Source organism: Micropterus salmoides, unplaced genomic scaffold (assembly GCF_014851395.1).
Source record: "Micropterus salmoides isolate LMB-PRFRI ecotype aquatic unplaced genomic scaffold, ASM1485139v1 Ms_hic_scaffold_9, whole genome shotgun sequence".
NCBI lineage: Eukaryota > Metazoa > Chordata > Actinopteri > Centrarchiformes > Centrarchidae > Micropterus > Micropterus salmoides.
Window position 1 is genome coordinate 27,351,849 of NW_024044681.1, and position 15,310 is coordinate 27,367,158.

At 41.1% G+C, this 15,310-nt stretch overlaps 3 protein-coding genes across 3 annotated transcripts; 1 reads left to right on the top strand and 2 right to left on the bottom strand.

Annotated features, from left to right (window-relative positions):
• Positions 1-838: 838 nt before the first annotated feature.
• Positions 839-4,127, bottom strand: rtn2b (reticulon 2b). The gene is made up of 7 exons (XM_038707522.1): positions 4,055-4,127; positions 2,571-2,778; positions 2,222-2,360; positions 1,786-1,855; positions 1,436-1,482; positions 1,080-1,138; positions 839-990 (listed from the first exon to the last, which is right to left on the bottom strand). The coding sequence occupies exons 1-7, from the start codon at positions 4,065-4,067 to the stop codon at positions 888-890; spliced, it is 639 nt and encodes a 212-aa protein (XP_038563450.1). The 5' UTR covers positions 4,068-4,127; the 3' UTR covers positions 839-887.
• Positions 4,128-5,875: 1,748 nt separating this feature from the next.
• ppm1nb (protein phosphatase, Mg2+/Mn2+ dependent, 1Nb (putative)) lies at positions 5,876-11,964 on the top strand. The gene is made up of 6 exons (XM_038709155.1): positions 5,876-6,603; positions 6,948-7,519; positions 9,412-9,529; positions 10,339-10,453; positions 10,633-10,696; positions 10,806-11,964. The coding sequence occupies exons 1-6, from the start codon at positions 6,198-6,200 to the stop codon at positions 10,821-10,823; spliced, it is 1,293 nt and encodes a 430-aa protein (XP_038565083.1). The 5' UTR covers positions 5,876-6,197; the 3' UTR covers positions 10,824-11,964.
• Positions 11,965-12,248: 284 nt separating this feature from the next.
• On the bottom strand, positions 12,249-14,834 carry LOC119895813 (potassium channel subfamily K member 13). The gene is made up of 2 exons (XM_038709154.1): positions 14,177-14,834; positions 12,249-14,034 (listed from the first exon to the last, which is right to left on the bottom strand). The coding sequence occupies exons 1-2, from the start codon at positions 14,559-14,561 to the stop codon at positions 13,025-13,027; spliced, it is 1,395 nt and encodes a 464-aa protein (XP_038565082.1). The 5' UTR covers positions 14,562-14,834; the 3' UTR covers positions 12,249-13,024.
• Positions 14,835-15,310: the final 476 nt, after the last annotated feature.

Consider the following 15,310-nt stretch of genomic DNA (forward strand, 5'->3'; position numbering starts at 1 on the left):
TTGGACTTATATTCTTTAGGTGGACACAAACATGACTCCAAATTAAAGCTAATGTTGCTCTCTGCCAGTGGCCAAAACATTTGTTATTGCAAGTTTAAACTAACAGTTAAAATATGAGAGCATGTTTTTTTTGCACTATTAATCGATCCAAATTCATTTGGGGTCATTTCAGGACCCTCACTTTGTAAGATTTGTTTTGTTGCTACACGTTTTACCTTTAATCACTTTAACCATCCCCAGAGCAACAGGAAGTCACTGTTTGTACCTGATTAATGCAGTTAACATGAAGAGCAGAGGACAATGTTCTCATTACTTCTCATATAAGTCTCATAAAAGTTGTAAGCAGTTGCTGCTCAAAAAGCTTTTGCTAATACCTAGGTTACTTAGGTAAGTTAACAAGTGCAAATCCATTAATGTTAATTAATGACGGGTGATGTTCATGTCAGTTTTATTCTATCCAGCTAACAATGAATGATGCTAAATAATGAAAGCAGCAATAATGCTTCACTGCTTAGTTATGAATAATTATGCAGCTCAACAGGAACACAGTGCTCACTAGTTGTGTAAAAATAGACCTGTTATCAAAAAAAATACAGTGATAGTTCTCTCCTTGCTTGGAGTAGATGACTGTGTGAACTGGTTATATTAAACGCTGCACACAGAAAGCATCTCAGTAAATAAAATTCTTTTCATAAACCCCTCCCTCTCCTGGAGTGAATGGCAGCTTTGTTTCAGCTGTCAGTATCAGTTAAATCGTGCTCCCATAAACAAACATTATGATGGAGAAATGGAGATGAGCTGCCCCTATAACGGCCCCACAGAGGATGTACCATTCCAACATTTTCCAAATCCCAAATTATGGGTGCTTTTAATGTGCGACCAACAAGTTACTTGGATTTGGCTTTCTGTTTGGGGGCAGCTGCAGGTGCAGGTTTTGGGGCAGCTTCAGGGGCAGAAGAAGGTCTCACTGAATCATACAGACTGAGGCACCTGCAACAAAACAAGACACAATGTAAAAGGAAAAAAAAGAACAAAAAGAGCACATAAAAAGAAAATGTTATAAGGAGCAGGTTACTTACAGGTTTTTGATTCTCTTTACAAAAGCATTGACAGCTCTAACCATCCTCCTTGTCCGCACCTATCACCAAAATGACAGGTATGTCAGTCCACTCAAAGCATTTCTGCATTTAACTTTTATTTTTCTGGCATCATAGATGGTTTTACTTACTAAATATGATTTAGTTTTTTCTAACAAAAGAGACTCTGTATTTCCTATGCTGAAGTTCATGAACAAATTTCATACTCATAGTTAAGTTTTATTATTACTAGTTTATATCTATATCTACTAGTTTATCTTTTCTAATGCTTGAGTTGAGGGTGTTGCTGTTTGATGATGTTGTCAAAAAGTTCAGTGGAAAAAAAGTGAAACTCTCACCTGCTGCTTTTTGTACAACAGAGGAATGGAGAAAACAGCAATCACAGCTGTTAAACAAAGAAGAAATGATTTCTATTAGTGAAGTACTACTGACTACTGTACAGGTTTATTTTAATAAAACAACTATTTCATCAAAACACTTTCTTTAAAGCAACATGTCTCTGTCTGAATGGGAACTTTTACCTAAACATGACAAGACCTTAATCATAGAGGTGGCACATCAGAAAACGCTCGTCAGTCATTTTTGGAGGAAGGCAGTGACAACCTATTTTATTGTTTTGTTATGGAAACACAGTCAGAGGAAATCTATTAGGAACTTGTGTAAGTGTGAGGAGTAAACATGCACTCACCAGTTATCACCAGAGTCAGTCCGTTGGTTAGGACACCAACGTAGGTCAGCAGATACAGGAGCACAACAAACTGAGAGAAAGAGCACAGCAAATTAATTGTTAAGTTGACAAATGAATTAAGAAATGCATCCCTGTAATGTGAAGCTGTTGATTGTACTGTCAATCTCACTGAGAATCAACACCCCTAATATGCAGCTTTTAGCAGGTCATTGCTTTGATTTGTTTGTCCACACCAAACAAAACATTTGAGTTGATTTAAAACAGTGGGAAACTGCTCATAGCTACATGCCCTTACAAGATTACAATACACTACCTGCCCAATGATGTTGATGTGTTATGCATTGCTGTCAGCACACTGTGTTTTTTAATACTTGAGTTTCGTGACTCGAGCTGTTACTGTATTATATCTGTCATTATTTTATCATCACTCTCAGACCTTAATGGAGTCGACCACACTTTCGATGAAAAGCAGGCGTTTGATCTCTGTGACGGCAAACGCAATCAGCAGCACCACCTCCTCTACCAGCATCACTGTCTCCTTATCTGTCAGAGTACTGTCATAATCCAGATATGACCTGGCAACAGAGACACAAAAGAGCTGTGTCAATCTACCACATTTAAATGCTGAAGTAATACAAAACAACTAAAGCCGTACATTTAGCCACAAGTGCATAGTGATTGACAGTTTCAACCCATTCAGAGCACTGCAGCAGCATTCAGTGTGGGCTTGAAGTTGTAAAAACAGACCAACGCTGTCTACTGTAAGTCAACGCTGACGGACTCACTGGAATGGGTGGACCCCAGGGTTCCAGCGCAGCAGCTCCAGTAGTTTATAGTAGAGACGGATGGAGAAGGTGACACACATTGCACCCAGACAGATGTGGGCAAGCACAGTGATGACACTGAGCTGGAACAGACTGGCCAGACTGATCACCAGCCCTGTGAAAAGCACACCGGTCTTCCTAATGTTCCGCCAATACACCAGGTCCACAACTGCACAAGAAGTTGCAAGTTAGCAACAGAAAATGAGCACTTAAATAGATGATAGAAGGGTGAAGAGAGGTTAACTAAATTGCGGTGGAGATGCCTAATTATAACAAAAGCACCGTCATCTGACGCACTTTGGATTGTAAAGCACCTGAGACCAACGAAAACAGACATAAGGAATTCATTCAGATGACTCAGATCATTTTCTGTTTTCCTCTGTTTTATTAGATACAAACCTGCTGGTGATGACACACATTACTCCCTCTGTAACAGAGCAGTTTTAGCAATATGAGAGGCAAATGGACTGTAAGTTATTTAAAAACATATATTTTGAGATTTGAGTTTGGAATGGTCATATATATATGAGTAAGTAAGTATGAGCAAGTAAAAAGCTACCTACATGACATGTTGTCTATAAAAAACAACCTTTTCTATTTGAAAATATATGCAATGAGAAAAGTTTGACATAGGATTGCAAAGAAAAATGATAGGAACAAAGCTCACTGTACATTATGGAGAGGAATTTAAATTAAAACATGCAACAACATTTTAATAAGGTAAATTTCCAGATGAATAATAAATAAAGGAATAACTGTGCTATGAGTCACGGTATGATATTAGGTATTCAACCCTCAAAACTTTAAATGAGTCTCCCAACTCCAGTGTTAATCTCAAGGTAATTATCTGATTAAAACAAACACTCTGGAATCTTACACCTAAACATACACAGACACAGACACAGACACACACACACACACGACACAACTTTAATTTCAAAGGATAATCTACATGCAATAGACTAAAACTGCAAACATATAAGAGAACATATTTCAGATTTTCTTATTCAATAGCAAATTTGGACATGATGCTGGTGACACTCATACTTATGCTGTTATACCTATGAAGTCATTTCCCAAGAGTGGCATAACCTAACTCTAATTCTTAACCTAATAGCAAAAGTATAATATAATAATAACCTAACTCTAAAACACGTATCAATCATCTTTTTTTATGGGACAAGCTGGACCTTTAAGAATAAAACAAACAACAACATTCAATCAGCAAGAGGGTCTCATTTAGTCCCATTGAGTCCCATTCTGTCCACCTGTCCACCAAATGAAAGACATGCTGCTCTCAGTATTTGACTGGTCATCCTGTCTGTAGTCACACCTGCCCAGCAGAGGGGGAAAACTTAATTTTCTCTTCCTCCTCCACCTGACAGCTGGACGCTCTGTCTGCTCTGATTCACTTTACTGAAAGCTGTCACCATTTAATTCCTTACGTTTGGTGGCCATTTCAGCGCTGATCCTGCTTGCTCTCCTCTCTTCCCTGCGCTTCCACTGTTGGCTTGCACCCCAGGCTTTTTTTGGCCTCCCCAGCTCTGTCAGCAATATAAGGCCTGGCTGGCCTAATTTTATCCTGTATTGGATACCCCCTGTTTGGATTCACACACACTCACACACACACATACACACACTCAAATTGGAAACCTGAGACATCTGCATGTACTTGTCCCTCAGAGACTCCCATGGTACCTCAGCCAGTTGGTGGCTGACCTGCAGATGCAGAGGCCTTCACATGTAGCCACGTCAGTGAGAAACAGCTTCTAATGTAAAATTCATCACCAATCAGGAACAGAGCCACCGCTAGTAAGTCTCCTCCAGCTGTATACTGCAGCATTCATGACAAACTAATGAAATTATAATGGAGCCTGAATCATAAGCAGAAACATACCCTAATAGAAAAATGATTGAGGTGCTTCACTCATAACATTTTAAATGCATACCAGAAAGACCTCAAACTCATCTGTCCAACTGCACATTTTAAGCTGTGAATAAAGATGTTATCTTTAGCTTATTTTGACATAACACTTCTTGCAGGTATAGGAATGCACCATGTCCAAATATCACACAAACCCAGGGGTTTGTTTCCATTGTGTGTACCTCTGTGCCAAGCTGCTTTAAGACCATATTGATGAGTGAGTTTGATTTAACATTTAAAACATTTAAATTTCTCCATCCATTGCTACCAGTTTAAAGTGGCAGGACTGGCAGAGTGTCCACCCCTTGAATCAAAGTACGTGGAGAATTACAGAGAGGAGCCATGTGAGCCTGCCTGACTACACAGCTTTAATCAGTTATTAGGGGAATAGTGCCAAATGAAACAGCTGTAAGTCATGTTGCGGTGACACGCGTAATCATGCAAAACCGAAATTGCATTTCTGCTTGTTAAAAATAAAACCAAAATTATATTAACAGCTAATGCAGCAATCTTTGCCCCTTCATCTTTAATGAATTGTCCAATTTTCTTGTCTGTATAAGGATTGAAAACATACAAAAAAACATACAAACATATGAATAATAAAAGTTTTTTCTTTGGAGTTTAGGAGTTTAAACAAAAGTACGGGTCATTTAACACCTGGGATCAAAAACCAAATCTGGCCTTTAACTTATTTTGCTTTTATTGCCACATTAAATACAAGGAAAAAAACAAATTCAAGTGCGAAGATTTAAAAACTGTTTAATCCGAAGTTTTCATGTTTTCCTAAATAATATCAGTCACAAAACATAAATGATAAAATAATACAAACATGATAATAACATTCAAATCCAAGTTAAGCACACAGGATGTCAAATAGATGCAAAAACAGTTCAACCCTGAGTCCAATCTAACTTATAACTAAAGAATGAATGCAGCTCTGATTTCAGTTTCAGTTTTAATTGGTGTGTCATCAGTCATGAATCCCTGCAGAGGTACAGTACATGCGCTCTCACCATGTGTAATGAATAAGAGTGAAATATCAGTTTAAAGGGATCATATCTGTGCATGATGAAAATAAGACTTATTTCCCGTGTCTCTTCTTCATCAGACACACGCTGTGTGCTAAATGGCCGACAGTACTGTAATCCACAGCCTATAATCCCAACTGATCAAAGGTTGAGATTACCACAGATGTGGGAGGGGCAGAGCTGCAGATAGGAGGACAGTGAGGTAGGGTGAGCTCAGACATGACAGTGGCGATGCAAGCTGGGCAGGGATTGGTGCACACAAATAGCCAGCCAATCACGGTGGAGGCAGGGGAAAATAACAAGACAAGGGGAGAGCTGGTGAAGGAGGGAAGAGCACTGTAAAGCGAGGGAGAAGGTGAAATCACAGCCGCACAGAGGAGAGACTAAACAAGGAGGAGAGGAAGGATGAGTGGAGGAGAAAGCGCTGATCACTGAGGTCTCCGGGGAGGAGAGAGGAGAGGAAGGAGATGAGCAGGGAGAGGGGGGTGAGCAGCTAGCACTGAGAACATCCATCAGCTCAGGCAGCCATGCTCTGAGCTTCAGAGCATCAGGCCCAGCTCAGCCCTGCGTCCCAGCCACAAACAACAGGGCAGGGATAAAAGCAGATTCTCCTCACATCAGCTGTGCACAAGAGCCATGAGGACAGCCAGGAAAGGCAGCGTGGAGATGCCTGCATTTATGCGGCAGCTGGTGAAAGAGACAGAGAAGCGGGTCAGCTCTTTCTTCAAGGCGGGCCGTGGAGGAGCAGCAGTGGGAGAGCCGCCAGGGGTTGGGGAGAAGGAGGAGGCCATCCCCAGCCCCTACCTGGACAGGCCAGTCCTGGACAAGTTAGCAGAGGAGGGCTGCGCCCGCTGGGGCCTCACCTATGCCCTGGGAAGTATGCAGGGCTGGAGGGCCAACATGGAGGATTTCCACAACTGTGTACCACAGCTGGGTGGAGACCTGGCCGACTGGAGCTTCTTTGCTGTGTTCGATGGTCATGCAGGCAGCACGGTGGCACAGTACTGCTCCCAGCACCTTCTGGGTCACATCCTGGCCACAGGTGACAATATGTAACTGAAAATGCAACGAAATGATGATACAATATTTAATCAAACCTGTTGAAAACCTGTGTTATCTTTTTCAGGGAATAGACTTTAGTGATTTATTGTAGTGATGCTCGTGGTGTTTATATGTGATATTCTGATCTTGAAATAGTTTTTAACAGGAGAAAAGGCTCTTCTTACAGAGAGAGAGAGATGCTTTCCCCTGTTATTAAACATACATCATGGCGGATCATTTTTCATTGTATTGTGCAAATATCTGTCCTGTTCATGTAATGATGTATTTTTTTATAGGATGCTGGATTCAGCACTGTATTCACATTGTATCTGATTATGCATACAGGTGGAATGGGACCAGAGGACGACCCTGAAAAGGTGAGAGGAGCCATCATCGAGGGCTTCCTGCAAACAGACAAGCACCTGCTCTCTGTGGCACGCCGAGAAGGCTGGGAGAGGGGTGGTACCACTGTGGTGGCCACTCTTATCTCACCATATTACATCTACTTTGCCAACTGTGGTGACTCCAGGGCCATGCTGTGCCGGTCTGGCCAGGTTTGCTTCTCCACCGAGGACCACAAACCTTACAGCCCTCTGGAGAAAGAGCGTATTGAGAGTGCAGGCGGCTCTGTGACCATCCAACGAATCAACGGTTCCCTGGCAGTGTCCCGTGCTCTGGGGGACTTCAGCTACAAGGGGGCAGAGAACCGGACGCCCACCCAGCAGATGGTGTCACCAGAGCCAGAGGTGTGTGTTGTGGAGCGCTCACCGGCAGATGAGTTCCTGGTGCTCGCCTGCGACGGGGTGTGGGACACCATCAGCAATGAGGAGCTGTGCGCCTTCATCCACAACCGGCTGCGTGTTTGCACTGACCTGAGGGATGTCTGCACTCAAGTCATTGACCTCTGTCTCTATAAGGTCAGAACCTGCTGCTTAAAACCAGTGTGCATGTTGTTTTAATCCCTCTTAACTACAAAGTGATCCAGCACCTTATGCATTTCTGCATGTTCAGCAGTTTGAATTGCAAAACATTTTAACGGATTATAAACACACAACACAATTTCAGTGTAACAGTGTTACATAATTTTGAATGGGTTGTGGATTTTATGTAATAACATAATCCCTTACACTGTGGCTGTGTTGAGTTGATTTGGCTTAATCTGAAGGCTGCTGGTGTCATTCCACTTTTTAAAGAGCTCAACTTTATGAAGGTTACTATTCTATTTATTGTTACTTTCACTCAACTAATTCTTTTTTGTTGATTTTCTTATATCAAACTTTTTTATCCAACAACTTTGATTAGATAGATGGATTAGAGAGGAACATCTTGTGTTTGATACATCAATTAAAGTATCTTGCTGTTTAAATAGTGTGGAGTTCCACTGGGAAATGTGCTGGATCCTCTCATTTTTCTTGTGTATGAAAATAACTTCTTGGTCTTTTTATTTCTTTCTACATACTGTATGCAAATATATGTATTTGTAAATATGAGTTTGTTTGGTGAAGATTTATGTAACATTGTGGTTTCACGTTGCCATTTGGTTTCTATATGCACATGGTTGCAGGCACTGCCATGAAAGTTTAAAGTTGGTGTAATCTGTGCAAAGCAACACTGAAATATTTTCAACTTTTAAGGTGATATGGCAAACGTGTTAGCAGTTGCTTATTTACTCATCCAACAGATAAGGAGCTCTCCTACAACTCCTGAGAAAAATGTCTGGCTGTGTAGCTAGATGTTCCACTTTCTTCACTAGCTTGGTGCTGACTGTCTGTCAGCCATTTGGTGCTGGACAGCAGTAAAACAAAACAGTGAGCCGGAAGAGGCTACAATGCTCAGTGTAGGTGAGGTTAGTCAGGTGATAATTCTCTGTGGGTTTATCACTATCACTATCTTTCACATAGCTCTCATGCGATCCATTGTTAATATAAAAATATTAAATAAAATAATATAAAATAAAAATATAGAAATTTGCTGTAATAGCACACATTTAGAGACTGACAAAGCAGCTGTGACCTCTGCTGAAGTTTGGTTCAGTCTCATTTAGACTGTGGCTGCATTTTATAATAGTATGACAGACAGCCTTAAAAATAGACTGAAGAGGTGTCAGAACAGGTTAGATGGGATTTTTCTGGGTTTCTACGAGGACTCATTTCAGCCACTCTCACTCTGAGTGTCAGACGGTTGAAGGTCAATGTTCAAGAACACAGAATTGCTCATCATACCGTCCTTATATGTAAAATGTTTTTTCAGACCAAAGAGGGTAAAATAATTATTCCACTACACATCCAGCTCCACTCATAGATAGCTGCTACATTTAAGGGTGTTTAGTGAAGGATATTAGAATGAGGGAATTAGCTTGTCAAGAACAATTCATTGTGTGATGTACACATAATTTAATTTCTTCATTAACAAGCGAAACACATCCCCTCATCACACCCATCCCCTATTTAAAACCAGGGTTCACAGAACCTCAAGGCAATTAATAAAACACATTAGGATTATTGTCTAACTTGTCTTTTCTTTAGAGTCAAAGAAACACATGTTTGGCCATTATGTCTATCAGTTTCACTCTGTTATGTAACAGAGCTTCAGCTCGAATCTGCACAGTGACCTCAAAATGTCACAGCTTCTTCCACAGTTCATTAACATTTTCCTGCTCCACTGCGTCTGTGTGACACCGGTGCCCAAACATTGAGGTGAAAATGGTCTATTTATAAAACTGTTCACCCAGTATTTCCCGTTTGTTATGTTGACATTTGTGAGGTCAGCCATCATTATTCACCTCTGCTTACGCCACTTCGCTCCACAGGGCAGCTTGGACAACATCAGCATCATCCTGTTGTGCTTCCCTGGAGCCCCCCAGCTGTCAGCAGAGGCATTACATCAAGAGGCCGAGTTGGAGGACCTGCTGGAATCCAAAGTAGCAGGTGTGTGTGTGTGTACAGATAATACACAAGGGACGCTATAGGCAATGTAGTGTCATATTAGGGATTTGGAGACTTTATTCATCATGATTTAATGTTTAATGTCCTGACACTTTTCTGTTTCCTTGAGGTGTATGGTTTGCAGTTGAATTGCACTGAGATGAATCTCTTCTGTACTTGCCCTGGTTCATGAGGGCAACAGTTTAGTCTAATACAAAAACAATCATTACCTTCCTTTTAACAGTTCTCCATTGTATTCTTTTAAAGGCTATGATGTGCTATATTTTCATGCTGTAAACAAATCCCATGAAAAGACCAAAAAAAACAATGAATTGATCCTACTGGCAATAACAAGTAGCCAAAGTCTGAAAAAATCTTATTCCTCCATGCCAAAGTGCTCCATTACTGTCCGAAACTATTAAAACACAGTAAAGCAGTGTAATTTATTTTGAGTCAATCCCACACACAGTGTATTGTCAGTAAACATTCACCACTGCTCCAAATGTGTATTAATCCACAGCTAAAACTAGTCCCCAACAAATGCAGTATTTAACCTATTTTTTAAAATGAAACTATATTTATGTGTATCACATTTTTAAAGATGTACATCTTCTCGAAGAACCGATGGGCTTGGGGCTGTAATTACTGAGAAATGGACTAACACACTGTTGGTTTTGGTCTTTTCATGGTTGACAGTTTGTTTACAATATAGTCACAAAATTAGAGAACAACCGGAGGCTTATTCTTTAAGCTGCGTGTAAGCCAGAAACTTTCCAAATGTGCTTATTTGTTTTTCCTTTAATATCTGACAGAGATTTATGCGGAGCTGTGTGCCAGAGGGGAGGAACCTGATCTGCTGTCTGTCCTCACAGTCCTCGCATCCACTGTCATCCCTGGATTACCACCAGGTGGAGGCATACAGAGCAAGTAAGAGACACAAAATGTGTGTGTGTGTGTGTGTGTGTGCGTGTGTGTGTGCGTGCGTGTGTGTGTGTGTGTGTGTGTGTGTGCGTGTGTGTGTGTGTGCGTGTGTGTGTGTGTGTGTGTGTGCGCGCGCATCTATACCCTGTATTGGGAAATTACACCTTGTTACTTCTGTGTTACAGAAGGAACTGCATTATTTCTGCTTACTATCAACAAAGAGAGACACACAAGCCCACACTGCCAAATGTGAGTACAAACGACATATCTGCCCCATTTTAACGATTAGAAGACATGTTATTTTCTTCAATATGCACTGTATTTTCACCATTATTTTCTCAATTGCCTGTCTGTACAGGGCCTGGGGGGCTCCTGAGAAGCCTGTTTGGATTTTTATCTCAAAGGATCCATGGATCCAAGTGTGCAGTTTGACAAAAAGGCAGCTGATGAACAGACAAGGACGTTTGTTTACATCATGCCAGCAAGCAGAATAACAAATACAATGCAAAAATAGATCTAATAATGCCTGATATGGTTTATATTTATACAAGAAGTTCGTTTTGTAAAACTTACTCAGAGAAACCAATCCAGCAACAAACCTCTGCCTCATATTCAGTGAACAGAAGATACATATGTTTATTTCAAATGACAGTGAATAGCAGCCAACTGTGAAATTGTACATTGGATCAAATAAGGAATGTGAGTATATGTAGGGTTTTATTTTAAAGATGATATTTTAAGAAGTGATATAATAAAAGAATAATTTTAAGGAAAATGTGTTGACTGAAACATTGTCAGTGCTGGCCAAAAGCTAGAGTGCAGCTAACATATATCCATTTGTTTCAACATCTTTTCCCCTCATGGTCGAAAGTGGCAGGCAAATAAACACTGATCAAATATTTCATCTACTAATTTAATCTCAACACATACACACATTTAGTCAAGAAAAAAAATCACACATAATCTAAACTCTTCTTGAATAGCCGTTTTTGTTTATTTTAAACTTGCAGACTAAGATCTACATAGAAGTAATGTTTGGAAAATGTGTAATTTGTTAAAATAATTTGATATATTATTATCAAAAGAGCTATCCAGCATGTTGCAATTTGATTGTAACCAAAATCTCAAATTAAAAGTATCAAAGAATTTTGCCAAATACCCTAAAATCTATATTTTCTGACCAATAAATATATATGTTATATAAGTTCTACATGTGCGCATTTTTCATCTAGTAAGCATAATCTATATATTAACCATGTTTCGAAACACATTCTTTGATACAATGTATGTGAAATGTGTTTTTTTCCCCCGTAAGTTGGTTGATATGTACTGTGCTGCCTTATCCATCTTTTTTATAGAGTTGATAAAATAAACAGCATCAGAACGGGTAATTTTCAGGATGGGTCATTTTATCTGCATCATACCGCATTGTTATATTATTTTGGTGAGATATTTTCTGTGTATAGACGTTACATGTCAGGATTGTTTTAAACCTAAATAAAGAATATTTGACTGACACAACTTGTCGTATTTTTATCCACAATAATTCACTGAAGAACTATTTTTCACAGCGTTTTGAAAACAGTCGAGCGTGACCCCTACAAGAAAATGAATGATTTTTTTTTTCTGGTCAGATCTCTAAGGTATGGAGGAAGCTTTTCACATCATCTAAAGCACTGATGAAAACCTGACGCATAGATGATACAGAATGGCACATAATTAATTAAAATGGGTTTTCTTGCATAGTAAAGGATCTCCTCAAGCTAGACAAGGAGAGCCTGAATCCTACTCACCGCTCTGTTTATGTGATCCTGCGACTATCTGTACAGCACTTACTGACATAAGGACGTCCTCTACAGGCCACGTTTGATTAAAAGTGCTCTATTGAAAAAACTGTATCGCCGCGCTCTTTCGTGATTACTATGAATTTAAATGATATGCGTTGCTGAAACAAGTTGGGCAATTGTGAGCAATCAACTAATTAAAATATATCTGTAGTAGGCTTAAGAAGCTCTGTTTAAATCACAGTTCAAATATTTTATAGATGCAGCTAGTTGACTGTCTACAAGAGCTGACTGTAGACATTGTGTTTATGTCACTAATACTCACTACCACCTCACATACAACCATATTTATTGAGGAGCTCAGGGGACATGTGCGGCACTCTTAAATCAACAGTCCCCTGTGAGTGCTCCTTCACTGCTTCTTTCATCTGATTGCTTTTGTATGAGCCAATCACTTCAGGACATCATACCCCTCTTCACAGTTGAATTCTTTAAATTGTATTTTTGCTCTCTTTCTCTACACAGAACAAAATGTTTTCAGTTATTTGATGTCCAGAATCCATGCTGGAGGTCTGCTACTATCTGCATAGACTTCTACTGAAATTGCTCAGAGAGGTGCTGAACAGGTGCTAATTGGAAGAAAAATTTATTCTATTCTTACAATTTGGTTTTAACATACTGAGAGGACAAGTTATTTACTTTCTTGAAAACACTCAATAAGGAAATAGGTTGGATTAAGGCTGCAGTATAAAGAACCTAAAGCAATGGACGCAAGAATAACATCTTAATGGTGTTACCTATCCACACTGGTTTCCTGTAGGCGATTATTCATAATGGCTAAGGCCCCCACACCACCAGAGAATCCATTTTGATGGCAGTAGCTCTGTCGTGGGCCCTGATGAGCTGTTTCGCTCAGCTGCTTCTGCAGCAGTGCCAGAGACACCTTATTGGACACCATGAACTCATTGACAGAGATCATCTCTCCTGACAGACGACGGCCCACATACACGCTGTCAGCCACTGCGCCTGCATCTGTCTCGCTGTCACACACTGTCTCCACCGAGCCCTCCGTGTAGCGGTGTCTTCCTGCAGGGCAGTGGGAGGAGATGGGCTGCACGGTGTTGCGTTTCAAGCGTTTTTGCCTGAGGTGTGCGGGCAGGCGCCTCTGGTTATGATTTTTGTTCTGGAGGCAAGGGCAGCAGAGCCACTGGCAGCCAGGTGTAGAGCAGGAACAGGAATGATGCCGCCCTGAGCAAACCAGCTTACCCACGATCCAGGTGAGAGTTTGCTTGATGACAATAGATATGACATTGAAAAGGGAGTAGATACAACACACCCCCATTAAGATGATAAGGCAGTTCCCGAGCCGGTAGGCCTCCTGAGACTCATACTGCTGCTTCTGACTGCTCACCAGGTCCCCAAATCCGATGGTGCTGAAGGCCACAAAACAGAAGTAGAGGGAGTCCACGTAGCTCCAGTTCTCCATGGAGCTGTACAGAGTGGAAGCACTACACGCAATCACAACCGATGCCACACCCAATATTAGCATCACGTAATAGACTGACGGTTTCCAACCCTCCAGGCTGTCCTCCTCGCCGGATGACTCCTCCCTGCTCGACACCACCCCGACTCCAGCACACCTCAGCCGACGCTCATGACACCAGCGCATGATATAAGCTAACATTGTGATGATCCTCTCCAGGAAGAGGTTAAAGAAGAGGATGGTGGCAGCACAGCCAATGAGACCATAGAAGATTAAGAAGATTTTTCCAGCTATGGTCGCTGGTGTGGTCATGCCAAAGCCTGGAGAGTGGAAACAAAAAATCAAAGCTTTAAAGGTCATAGTTGATCAACAGTGACATTTGGGAGTTGGTATCTCATTAGGACCATCTAAGAACTTTTAAATTAGCATCTCTGAAAAACGAAAAAAAGCTTCAAAACTCACCAATAGTTGAGACCACTGTGCCAACAAAGTAGAAAGCTCCAGAAAAGTCCCAGCGGGGCCTCAACGTGTCCACTCTGATCCCAGCTCCGTTTGCTTCCTCGTACTGCCGCAGCAGAGTGTGCAGGGCACCCAGGTTTACTCTATATCGCCGGGTGAAGTTATCCAGCTGTTGTTTCCAGAGGTGGCGGGCGTGCAGCTCAAAGGGGTGCTCCAGGGCTGAGAAGATGGCCGCCCCGCACAGTAGGTAGAGCAGGATGAGGCCAGCCAGCAGGCAGAAACGGGCATTGTCTTCATTCACGGGCGCCCTGGGGCAGCAGCAGCCACCAGCAGCCCTCCTCTGAGCCATGAGCACAGCAGCAGCACAGATATGCCACTGCAACAACATGCACTGCCTCAGCCAGTCACACACTCACAGTATGTGTTGCATGCATTCCCTGCCACGCAACATACACGCATTGGTACTGTATAAAGCACTTTTGGTTTACATACACAGCAAAGCATGCATCTCTAAAATGGTACAGGTTTGGAAAACATCTCTTGAAGGAGGAAACTATGGGCTGCTTTGATCATTTAGGAGAATAATTATGCATCTGAAGAAAATTTAGCCTGTAGGAAAACAAAAAGATATATATTAGTAGTATGTTTACTACAATGTAAATATTTTTATTATTTTATTTAGCATTAATGTGATTTTCAGCTTAACACAAAGTGATTTCAACCACAAAAACCGGACTGAAAACATGCTTTGGTTAAATCCCATATATCCAAATATCATAAAGATGTTCATGATAAGACAACACTAAATTCAGTGCCACTTTCTGATATGTAATTCATACACACATCAAATAGTCAAAGTTTATAGTAAAAAGAAACCACACAGTACCTGGTCTCGTCGACAGCTGTGTCCGTTCCCTGAGCGCTGCTGGTCTGCTGTGCTCGTTCCATGGATCGGTTGAACACTGATCAGCAAGTGGAAGCCTCTTGAGGTTTTTTTGTGTAAACTGAAGGGCTGTCTGATGTTTCATCTGTCACACACTGACATCATCATCCCCTGCCCACCCCCTCCATCTTCGAGCAACCATCTCTTCATTTTAAAAAGCTCTAGTCCTATTTTCCAAGCCTTCATCGCACCTC